Source organism: Entelurus aequoreus, linkage group LG05 (assembly GCF_033978785.1).
Source record: "Entelurus aequoreus isolate RoL-2023_Sb linkage group LG05, RoL_Eaeq_v1.1, whole genome shotgun sequence".
Classification (NCBI taxonomy): Eukaryota; Metazoa; Chordata; class Actinopteri; order Syngnathiformes; family Syngnathidae; genus Entelurus; species Entelurus aequoreus.
Genome location: NC_084735.1, coordinates 26,237,520 through 26,250,130, shown reverse-complemented (window position 1 = coordinate 26,250,130; position 12,611 = coordinate 26,237,520). Strand labels below are relative to the sequence as shown.

At 36.2% G+C, this 12,611-nt stretch overlaps 1 protein-coding gene across 1 annotated transcript in view; it reads right to left on the bottom strand.

The window, feature by feature from the left end:
• LOC133650371 (tropomyosin alpha-3 chain) overlaps positions 1 to 12,611 on the bottom strand; it is a 22,666-nt gene extending 10,055 nt beyond the window's left edge. The window contains exons 1-8 of the mRNA XM_062047525.1: positions 12,372 to 12,611; positions 12,183 to 12,308; positions 9,174 to 9,307; positions 8,804 to 8,921; positions 8,658 to 8,728; positions 505 to 580; positions 336 to 398; positions 194 to 263 (exon numbers count right to left, since the gene is read on the bottom strand). Coding sequence (XP_061903509.1) covers positions 194 to 263; positions 336 to 398; positions 505 to 580; positions 8,658 to 8,728; positions 8,804 to 8,921; positions 9,174 to 9,307; positions 12,183 to 12,308; positions 12,372 to 12,485 — 772 coding nt within the window. The 5' untranslated portion in view covers positions 12,486 to 12,611. The remainder of the gene's footprint in view (positions 1 to 193; positions 264 to 335; positions 399 to 504; positions 581 to 8,657; positions 8,729 to 8,803; positions 8,922 to 9,173; positions 9,308 to 12,182; positions 12,309 to 12,371) is intronic.

Below are 12,611 nucleotides of genomic sequence, written 5' to 3'. Positions count from 1 at the left end.
CCTCAATTAAAACGAGTTTGACATCCCTGATCTAAAGGGTTTAAAAAATATATTAGGGCCTAATAAAGGCCTTAAAGTGTGCATTTGTATGGGTGGCTGCATTATTTGCGTAAGGTTGAGGCGGGACCTCTGCAACAGAAATATACTGTACAGTTTTTCGGGGGCGAGCATAGAGGAAGAATGTGATCCGTACCTTCCAGATCATCAATGGTCTTCTCCAGCTTGGCCACAGACCTCTCAGCAAACTCCGCTCTGGTCTCAGCCTTACATTAAATCAATGCAAATGTCAACATTTTTTAGATTCAAAATGAAAAAAACTCTGTGATCCTTTTGACCTCTTTCAGCTTGTCTGTCAGAATCTTGATCTCTTCCTCGTATTTGTCCTCCTTCTGAGAGTACTGTGTGGACAAATAGCTCCAATTAATGTGCAATAACGCACTGAACTATTTACTTTTGAATTCATCTTTGATGTTTGTTCCAAAAAATAAGTCAAAAATCAAGTACTTTCTCGGCCTGCGCCTCCAGGGACTTCAGGTTATTTGTAACGGTCTTCAGTTCCTCCTCCAGCTCGGCACATTTTCTGGTGTAATGTTTGGTTTAACACAACAAAAGGGAAGAGAAAAGTGGAAGCAAGTGCATTAGAAAAGTATACCTGTTTCCCAAAAACAAACAGACACCAAAAAAGGGCAGACACTTACCTTCTAAAATGGCCGACATGTTAGCCTAAGTATGCTACCTCTTTCTATAAAAATTATAGGTTTCAGAATTAGTTAGTTGTGGTAGAGCACAAAATCATTACAACATTTGTTACTAAAAAACAAACTACAGCTATTAAAGGGGAACTGCACGTTTGTTTTTGGAATTTTGCATATTGCTTACAATTGTTTACACACCTTTTTTTTAGGTTTCTAAAGATGATTTTAAAAAAAAGCTTGCAAAATGCAGCTAATGGGAGTCACCGTTGTAGTCTTCAAAGCTCTATAACACAACTACACGCTGCAAGTACAAACAGACACGTTCATAACAATATGTGATATGTACAATATTTACTGTATTTTGGTCATTTTATGCATTACCAGAACTTCTTTCCTCAGCGCATTTATTTCCGTTTCCATAGCAGCGTACTTCCGACTTTCGTGAACAAACATGAGTGTGTTCTAATCATGGCAGACTTGGTAACAGACAACAAAGACCACATTTTTTGGACAAATGAGGATTCACAACCTTATCAGAATCAGAAATACTTTATTATATTTGTTATATTTTTGAATCTGAATATATGGAGGGTGAACTTAGGGGTGTGGGAAAAAGACGATTCAAACTCGAATCGCGATTCTCACGTTGTGCGATTCAGAATCGATTCTCATTTTTAAAAAATCGATTTTATTTTTTTAATTTATTTTTTATTTTATTTTATTTTATTTTTTTAAATTAATCAATCCAACAAAACAATACACAGCAATATCATAACAATGCAATCCAATTCCAAAACCAAACCAGACCCAGCAACACTCAGAACTGCAATAAACAGAGCAATTGAGAGGAGACACAAACGCGACACAGAACAAACCAAAAGTAGTGAAACAAAAATTAATATTATCAACAATAGTATCAATATTAGTTACAATTTCAACATAGCAGTGATTAAAAATCCCTCATTGACATTATCATTAGACATTCATAAAAAAAATTAAAAATGAACAATAGTGTCACAGTGGCTTACACTTGCATCGCATCTCATTAGCTTGACAACACACTGTCCAATATTTTCACAAAGATAAAATAAGTCATATTTTTGGTTCATTTAATAGTTAACACAAATTTACATTATTGCAATCAGTTGATAAAACATTGTCCTTTACAATTATAAAAGCTTTTTACAAAAATCTACTACTCTGCTTGCATGTCAGCAGACTGGGGTAGATCCTGCTGAAATCCTATGTATTGAATGAATAGAGAATCGTTTTGAATCGACAATGGCGTTGAATTGAAAAAAATCGATTTTTAATCTAATCGTGACCCCAAGAATCGATATTGAATCGAATCGTGGGACACCCAAAGATTCGCAGCCCTAGATGAACTGCTGGTTATATAAGCAAGCACGAAGGAAGCCGAAAGATTGAGGTGAAAGTGACTTGCCAGTGTAAATGTGGAGCTTGGAGCCAAGCTATGCCTACATAAATGGCATGCTTACCCAAAGTCAAACTTCCCCGGCCAGCTGGACCAAACAGTGAGTGAGTCACTGTAATATTGATCGTGATACTACTACATACACTGTCGAGCTAGCTGTGTACAACAAAACATGAAATGTGGGCTAATACTTTGACTTTGACGCTGTACACGTGGAACTTGGAGCCAAGCTATTTTGATTTAAATGGCGTGCTTATCCAAAATCAACTTCACCAACCAGCTGGACCAAACAGGTAACCGTCCATCAAGTGACTTTGATAGTTATCATGATACACATAGCACATCATGCCTTTCAGCTGCTGACGCAAAAGCTAGCTTACCTCCTGCCGTAGTTAGCCTACCTCTTGCTGCAGCTAGCTTATGGCTAGGCGATGTGTTACTACGTTATATAATTAGTTCCTCAGTGTTTGCTCTTACATAAACAAAGTCGCTACAGCTTAGTTAATATACAGGTTACGGAACGTAAATAAAGTATTGTTGGCGGTTTTGCAGTTCCCCTTTAAGGAAGCCAAGAAAATGTGTCTGATACATACATCACTCTAACAATAGCCGGCAAGCTAACAAGGAAGCTAACTTGCTAACTAGCTACATGAATTAATGTAGGCTGACCATATTGTGAAATCCCAAAAAGAGGACACATATATGCGTGCCAAGGCGGGCAGCACGCCAAGGTTGGGACTAGGTGAAAATTTGCCAATGATACTCGAACTTTCTTTATAAATAATATATTTATTTAAATAAAGCATTTTTTCTCCTCTGTTGACAGCAGTGTTGGTGCTTGGAAATTTTCAAAATGGGGTCCCAGAGACCCCATCAAGACATAAAAATGGGGTCCCACAGTACATTTTTGGTGTCGAACTTTTTTGTAAGCGTTTTGAAAAAAAATGAACGTATGCATCAAGTATCAGATACATTGCTTTATCTCACATTCTATATTGTGTTTTGGAAAAAGGTTGTCATAAACGTTACTTAATTCATTAAAAAAAATAATAAAAAAAGAAAAATTTGTATACATATGTAAATGTATTCAGTTATAAACATTCATTCACTTTCTTCTTTCCTTCATGGATCTAAACTTTACCACTGCTGGTAGTTTTTTCTATGTTTTTATTGAATAAGTTGTAGGTGTATTTATTTCAGTATAAAAGTGTAAAAAGTGCTTGGGTCATGAAATGATGATAATGGTGTGCCAGGGCATACATACATTTTGTATTTAATGCTTAAATCTCTGGAGTCTACATCGACTTCAGATCTATCCCTCATTTCAAAATGTTTTAGTTTTTTTTTTTATGTTGTTTTTTTTTGTTTGTTTGTTTTCCGCCCTTTTTTTATCAAATAAAACTATGTTTTTAATGGCAAACACACAAAATATGCAAAATTTTCCACCAAAAATATTTTTCAAAGTGGAATATTTGATGTGAAGTAATCGGAACCTTGGATAGGTCAATAATTCATAATAACATTGATTTTGATTCAATATTATGTTTTGAGCAATGACAGTTTGAAAGAAAAAAAAACAGCTTTGTTTTATAATTAAAAATTGCAACTTTTTCTAAATTACATTTCACCTTTAAGTTTTTTTATTTCACTTTTGTTATGTTTTTGTTTATTTTAATAGTATCTTTAGAATGTGCCGTGGGCCTTTAAAACATTACCTGTGGGCCGCAAATGGCCTCCGGGGCCCACTTTTGACACCACTGCTATAGATAATAAAAAATTAAATCTGATAAATCTATGGATAAAAAGCAGAGCCTGGCGACGCATGCACGTTTATCCTAACTCTCTCGCTCTGTCTGTCTCTGCCCCTCCCTCACGAATGCTGCTGCGTGCGCTCACCTTCACAATTTGTTTTGTTTTCAACCCCTTCTTAACCCTGAACGTACATTGAAAATACATGCAACCCTAACTCAAAATACCGGAGATTTGAGGCATTTAAGAAACTCCGCCCGGACAGCCCCTCAAAAGAAGACATGTCTGGGGAAAAGAGGACGTATGGTCAGTCTAAATTAATTATATGAATGAATGTTGGCTTAGAGGGTGTGGCCTGTCAAGTAAGTGTTTTAGTCAGGCGGCAGGCCTATTTGATTCTTTACAGATTAGAACAAAGGCAAATTAAAGGCCTACTGAAACCCACTACTACCGACCACGCAGTCTGATAGTTTATATATCAATGATGAAATCTTAACATTATAACACATGCCAATACGGCCGGGTTAACTTATAAAGTGACATTTTAAATTTGCCGCTAAACTTCCGGTTCGAAACGCCTCTGAGGATGACGTATGCGCGTGACGTGGCCCGGCGAACACGGGTATGCCTTCCACATTGAAGCCAATACGAAAAAGCTCTGTTTTCATTTCATAATTCCACAGTATTCTGGACATCTGTGTTCGTGAATCTGTTTCAATCATGTTCATTGCATTATGAAGAAGGAAGCTGAGCAAGCAAAGAAGAAAGTTGTCGGTGCGAAATGGACGTATTTTTCGAACGTAGTCAGCCACAACAGTACACAGCCGGCGCTTCTTTGTTTACATTCCCGAAAGATGCAGTCAAGATGGAAGAACTCGGATAACAGAGACTCTAACCAGGAGGACATTTGACTTGGATACACAGACGCCTGTAGAGAACTGGGACAACACAGACTCTTACCAGGATTACTTTGATTTGGATGACAAAGACGCAGACGTGCTACTGTGAGTATGCAGCTTTGGCTTTTTTTTGCGTATGTACGTAACTTTTTTAAAATATATAAGCTTTATGAACCTTGGGTTAGGTGAACGGTCTTTTGGGCTGAGTGATTGTGTGTGTTGATCATGTGTTTGAATTGTATTGGCGTGTTCTATGGAGCTAGGAGCTAGCAGAGGAGCTAGGAGCTAGCATAACAAACACGCAGGTGTTATTATGCAGGATTAATTTGTGGCATATTAAATATAAGCCTGGTTGTGTTGTGGCTAATAGAGTATATATATGTCTTGTGTTTATTTACTGTTGTAGTCATTCCCAGCTGAATATCAGGTACCGTGAGTATGCAGCCTTGGCTGCTAAACATTCGATAACTTGACCGTATGTGCGCGTCACGTACGTAACTTTTTAAAAATATATAAGCTTTATGAACCTTGGGTTAGGTAAACGGTCTTTTGGGCTGAGTGATTGTGTGTGTTGATCAGGTGTTTGAATTGTATTGGCGTGTTCTATGGAGCTAGGAGCTAGCAGAGGAGCTAGGAGCTAGCATAACAAACACGCAGGTGTTTTTATGCAGGATTAATTTGTGGCATATTAAATATAAGCCTGGTTGTGTTGTGGCTAATAGAGTATATATATGTCTTGTGTTTATTTACTGTTGTAGTCATTCCCAGCTGAATATCAGGTCACCCCCGGCTCTCACAGCATCTTCCCTATCTGAATAGCTTCAACTCCCCACTAGTCCTTCACTTGCACTTTACTCATCCACAAATCTTTCATCCTCGCTCAAATTAATGGGGAAATTGTCGCTTTCTCGGTCCGAATCTCTCTCACTTCATGCGGCCATCATTGTAAACAATAGGGAACTTTGCGTATATGTTCAACTGACTACGTCACGCTACTTCCGGTAGGTGCAAGCCTTTTTTTTTATCAGATACCAAAAGTTGCAATCTTTATCGTCGTTGTTCTATAGTAAATCCTTTCAGCAAAAATATGGCAATATCGCGAAATGATCAAGTATGACACATAGAATAGATCTGCTATCCCCGTTTAAATAAAAAAAATTCATTTCAGTAGGCCTTTAAAGACAACATCAAGCCAAAAGCAGGATGGAGAAGTTTAGTAAACAAATAATAATGTGCCAGCTCAGCCCTCAGAAAAATGAACTTACAACACTAAGATGGCCGACATGTTAGCCTAAGTATGCTAAAACTTGTTATGAAAATACTAGGTTTTACAATATTTAGCTAGTGATGGAGGACAACATTACTACATTTGTTAGAAAAACAAACTACACCCTTAAAAGAAGTAGAGAAAAAGTATCAGATACATTACTTTAACAATCAATTCCTATCTTGCAAGGAAGCTAACTTGCTAACTATGTACAACATAGATATAATGGAATGTTGGCTAAGAGGGTTTGGCTTGTCCAGTGAGTGCTGTAGTCAGGCCTATTTGATTCTCATAGCTTCAAAAAAGCAAATTCAAGACTAAATCTAGCCAAAAGCAGGATTGAGAAGTTTAGTAAACAAATAATAATGTGCCAGCTCAGCCCTCAGAAAAATGAACTTACCTCACTAAGATGGCCGACATGTTAGCCTAAGTATGCTAAAACTTGTTATGAAAATACTGGGTTTTACAATATTTAGTTAGTGGTGGAGGACAAAATTACTACATTTGTTGCATTACAAAAACAAACTACACCTTTAAAGAAAGTCGAGAAAAAGTATCAGATACATTACTTTAACAATCAATTCCTATCTAGCAAGGAAGCTAACTTGCTAACTATGTACAACATAGATATAAATGAATGTTGGCTAAGAGGGTTGGCTTGTCCAGTGAGTGTTGTAGTCAGGCCTATTTGATTCTCATAGCTTCAAAAAAGCAAATTCAAGACTAAATCTAGCCAAAAGCAGGATTGAGAAGTTTAGTAAACAAATAATAATGTGCCAGCTCAGCCCTCCGAAAAATGAACTTACATCACTAAGATGGCCGACATGTTAGCCTAAGTATGCTAAAACTTGTTATGAAAATACTAGGTTTTACAATATTTAGTTAGTGGTGGAGGACAAAATTACTACATTTGTTACATTACAAAAACAAACTACACCTTTAAAGAAAGTCGAGAAAAAGTATCAGATAAATTACTTTAACAATCAATTCCTATCTAGCAAGAAAGCTAACTTGCTAACTATGTACAACATAGATATAAATGAATGTTGGCTAAGAGGGTTTGGCTTGTCCAGTGAGTGCTGTAGTCAGGCCTATTTGATTCTCATAGCTTCAAAAAAGCAAATTCAAGACTAAATCTAGCCAAAAGCAGGATTGAGAAGTTTAGTAAACAAATAATAATGTGCCAGCTCAGCCCTCAGAAAAATGAACCTACCTGACTAAGATGGCCGACATGTTAGCCTAAGTATGCTAAAACTTGTTATGAAAATACTAGGTTTTACAATATTTAGTTAGTGGTGGAGGACAAAATTACTACATTTGTTACATTACAAAAACAAACTACACCTTTAAAGAAAGTCGAGAAAAAGTATCAGATACTTTACTTTAACAATCAATTCCTATCAAGCAAGGAAGCTAACTTGCTAACTAGGTACAACATAGATATAAACAGACGTGGGTAGAGTAGCCAGAAATTGTACTCAAGTAAGAGTACTGTTACTTTAGAGATTTATTACTCAATAAAAGTAAGGAGTAGTCACCCAAATATTTACTTGAGTAAAAGTAAAAAGTATGTTGTGAAAAAACTACTCAAGTACTGAGTAACTGATGAGTAACCTGTTCGTTTAATGATGACGGCAACTAATAATGCACAAAAACATAAAAATAGCAATGAGCAAATTCAGAGCCAGGAATATCCCTTAAGCAACTAAAACAATAATATATATTAAATAATAATACATTAACATAAAAAAAATCAAGGCAAATTGAGCCACAGCACCATAGGCTCAGTAGGCAGAGATTACAAAGGAAAATAACAAGTTAGCCTTTACGCAAACCATAAACTAATAGGTGTGGGCTGCACAGTGCACCTGGGAACACACTGTGCACTTCTGATTAGTGTTTCTATGCATACGTGAGTGTGTCTGTCTATGAGGCTGCAGTGCGTTAATAAATGTCCCCACACGATGTACATTTGACAGTGATTCATAGCAGGGAAGCTAACATCAGCCTACGGTGACAGCCAAAATATCTACTAACGTTACTTACCGCGATGTGCTTCCTCAAATTTGACGTTGAGTTCATGTAAGCTTAGGCTTGTTAATCATGTGACCGCCTGGCTCTGTTTGATTGGTGAAACGGAGTCAAACGTCACCAGTGACTGCATTTGATTGGTGAAACGGAGTCAAACGTCACCAGTGACTGTATTTGATTGGTAAAACGCAGGCTTGCGCTAGATCCTACCAAAACAAACAAAGCGTGCATTAACAGATCGATAAAAATCAGTAGCGAGTAGCGAGCTGAATGTAGATAAAAGGAGCGTAGTAAAAGTAGCGTTACTCAAGTAAAAGTATGTTGCATTAAAACTACTCTTAGAAGTACAATTTATCCCAAAAGTTACTCAAGTAGATGTAACTGAGTAAATGTAGCGCGTTACTACCCACCTCTGGATATAAATGGAGGTTGGCTAAGAGGGTTTGGCTTGTCCAGGGAGTGTTTTAGTCAGGCCTATTTTATTCCCACAGCTTAAAAAAAAAAGCTAATTCAAGACAAAATCAAGCCAAAAGCAGTATTAAGAAGTTGAGTCAATAAATGATCAACGAGCAGACACTCACCCCTCTGCCAGCTCGGCCCTCTCCTCCGTGCGCTCCAGCTCCCCTTCCACTATCACCAGCTTACGAGCCACCTGAACGCATCACCACACTCTCAATATCCAACGCTCCCCGCGACCTTCGACCTCCAACAGGGAATGCAAGCTCACCTCTTCGTACTTGCGGTCGGAATCCTCCGCGATGTGCTTGGCCTCCTTCAGCTGGATCTCTTGGAGCTCCATCTTCTCCTCGTCTTTGAGAGCCCTGTTCTCGATCACCTTCATGGCTCTGCACGCACATGAGATGTCCATCATGTTCGCCATCGTTAAAGTAACGCTTAAAATATAACATTCACTCACACATTTGCATGCTTTGAATGGGAAAAAATGGCGCCATCTGGTGGACAAGTATTGAAAATTGAATGTGTGTTGTCCAAATCGCAAATTTAACCCAAATGATTGCACTAGTTATGTGATCTTTATGTCATTATATGTTCTTTGTGTACCGTCGCTGATTTTTTGAAGAAAAAAGAAAAAAAACCTCTCGCTTTCGTCGGCCGCCTTCTCGGCCTCCTCCAACTTCTGCAGAGCGGTCGCCAGCCTCTCCTGAGCTCGGTCCAACTCTTCCTCCACCAGCTGGATGCGCCTGTTCAAGGAGGCCACCTCCGCCTCCGCCTGGTTGCACGCACGCAAACACACGCACATGCACGCGCACGCACACACACACACACACAGGATGCAGGTTGAGTCAAACTGGTGTGAGTAAACTGATGTTTCAGAGGGATGATGCACGTTTTGAAGACTGAAGCTAACCTAGTGGCAATGTTGCTCATGAATAAAGAAATGTCAATCACAGTCATGGGGCTTATCATGTGACTTGTTAGTTTTTTAAATTTATTTTTTTAGCTTTGCTCAGTAGCTTTTTAAAAGGCTCATTTGAATACCAAATGTTGTCAATTTCAACACAAAGTCCCTGTATTAATAGTTTTTTATTATCACTTTGATGCTGAAATGTATTAATAAAACTTCAAATATTATTTATCGTCAATTTCTCCTCATTCAATATTAATATTGAACTTTGTATTGATATTATATAAATATTTTTATAGTAGATACACTACAGTATGTACATATAATCTATATATAACTAATATTTTAAAAATAATAAGGCACATTTTTAAGGGAAATTTATGATTCGTTTTTTTTTTTTAAATACTGTATAATCATCATTTATACACAATAAATGCATTTAAAGACATTTTATTTAACTTAAAATACATATCGATTAATTTAGACAATGTACGTAGAAATAAAAAATACAATCATCATTTTTGTATTCATAGGATCATATGAATTGTTTTATAGTAATTAAAATGCAGTATATAAATCGAATTTATATATAATAAATACAGTAAAATAAAATTATTTGGCATTTTATTTCTAAGGAAAAAAACTAAGTTTATACTATTTTACTTTTGAATTCCTTATAATCTTAATTCATCAATAATAAATGTAAAAAAAAATATTCAGGAAAAAACACAAATCCACTAAAATAAATACTGTACTTATAGATAAAAAAATGTAACCTGTTTTTATTCTATATAATACATACCATAAAATACAATATTTGGTATTTTATTTTTAGAGAAAATAAATTATCCATCCCATCCATCCATTTTCTACCGCTTGTCCCTATTTGGGGTCGTGGGGGGCGCTGGAGCCTATCTCAGTTGCATCCGGGCGGAAGGCGGGGTACACCCTGGACAAGTCGCCACCTCATCGCAGGGCCAACACAGATAGACAGACAACATTCACAATCACATTCACACACTAGGGCCAATTTAGTGTTGCCAATCAACCTATCCCCAGGTGCATGTATTTGGAGGTGGGAGGAAGCTACATTTATATATATATATATATTTATAAATACTGTGTAATCATTATCTCTGGACGATAAATGTATTAAGAAATATTTAGATTGAACTAAAAATACAAATGGATTAAAATAAATATTGTATAGTCATAACTTATCTATGATAAATACATAAAAAATGTTTTACCTATAAATACAAAGCAATTAAAATAAATATTGTACTTAGAAACCAAAAAATCATAACTGTGTATATAATTGTTTAAATATTTTCATAGTACATGAACTACAGTACATACATATAATGTATATATAACAAATACTATAAAATAGTAACATTAAGCATTTTATTTTTAGGGAAAAGCCCTACATTTATATTGTTTTATTTTTAAATACTAGTGTATAATCACAATTCATTAATAATAAATGCAAAAAAAAAAGAATTTAAACGAAAATTAAAATCAATTAAAATAAATACTGTACTTTAAAATAAAAAATACAACATTTTTCTAATAATTCTATAACAGTTTTTTTTTTAAGAAAAAAAAACATAATTTCCATAATTATATTTTTAATGATTACAATAAATACTGTACTTAAAAAAAATATGTATATATTATTTTGTATTTCTATTATACAAATATTTTATAGATTGAATTACAGCATATGGATATCATTTTAATATTATAAATACAGTAAGAAAACATTTTTTTTTTATTTTTTTAGGTAAAAACACATTTATATATTTTTATTTCTAAATACTGTCTAATCATAATTTATAAAATGTAATTAAATTATAAAATTCAAATAAATCATTTAAAATATACTGTATTTACAAACATATATATTTTTAACTATCCCATTATATATAAAGACATTTTTTGCTTAATTTCATATGGATACAATATACAAAAGCAACATTGTATACTAAAAATTTGTAATGAAGCCATAAAAAAATCTATCATTATAATGCTAAAAAGGTGACAAATAGTCAGTCAGTGGCATTAACCAAAATGTATTGATTCATTATTATTCTTTAATTGTAATTATTATTTTTACTTATGTTTTTACTATATGAATAACAATATATATAGTGTTAAGGCAATAATTGGATACATTTGACCTTCAACAATTTTTTATTTTTTTTTGAAAAAAGGATCTCAGAGACATATAAATATGAAATAATAAATAATATGGTACTTAAAGTTTGGGAACCTTTTTTGACAATAACATGAATATTACTGCCATTTATTTTTACACGTTTATTTTACAAACTAACCCACTCTTGACAACATTTAAAACAATACTGTTGTGTCCCACCTATTGGGTAGCGGATGCTGAAGGATGCACCTAAAAAGGAGTGGGGCCATTGTTAAGCTACGAGTCAAGGTTTAGCGGCTGACATCATGGCCTAAAGCAGGCTCCTCAATCCTTGTACCCCCCTCCACACACACACACACACACACAGCTGTCAGTTTGGCCGGGAGGGGGTGGGGGTGGGGGGGGGGGGGGGGTCTCCATTCAGAGCATGAGGAGAATGGAATGCAGTGGAGTGGATCTGCTTGATTTACACCGGCGGCTTTTATCTTACTGTGCCGACCATAATAGCCCCCAGCACGACCTTTCGTTGTGTTACCGGGCAAAAAACAAAAAAAAAACTAAACAAAAGCAACTACTCACATCAGCGGCCTTCTTGTCGGCCACCTCCAGCTTCTCCTGAGCATCCTTCAGCGCCTCGGAGTATTTGTCCAGCTCGTCCTCTGTCCCCTTCAGCTTCTTCTGCATCTGCAGGAGCTCGTCTTCGTGCTAGGAGAACACACAACAGTTAAAAGAAGAGGTCATATTTGTAGTTTCGTCATCTCGGCCTACCTGTTTGCTTCTATCCTCCGCTGCTTTTTTGTCCGCCTCCGCCTGCTCCGCCTGGTCCAGAGCGTTCTCCTTGTCCAGCTTGAGCATGAGCATCTTCTTCTTGATGGCCTCCATCTTGGCGGTCGGTTCTTCTTCTTGTTTTTGTTTTTGTTTTTAAAATGAGAAAAGGACGACGGGATGAGGACGGACAGACGGCCTGGCAAAGTGGACGAGACACCAAACTCTGACCAAGATGGAGGG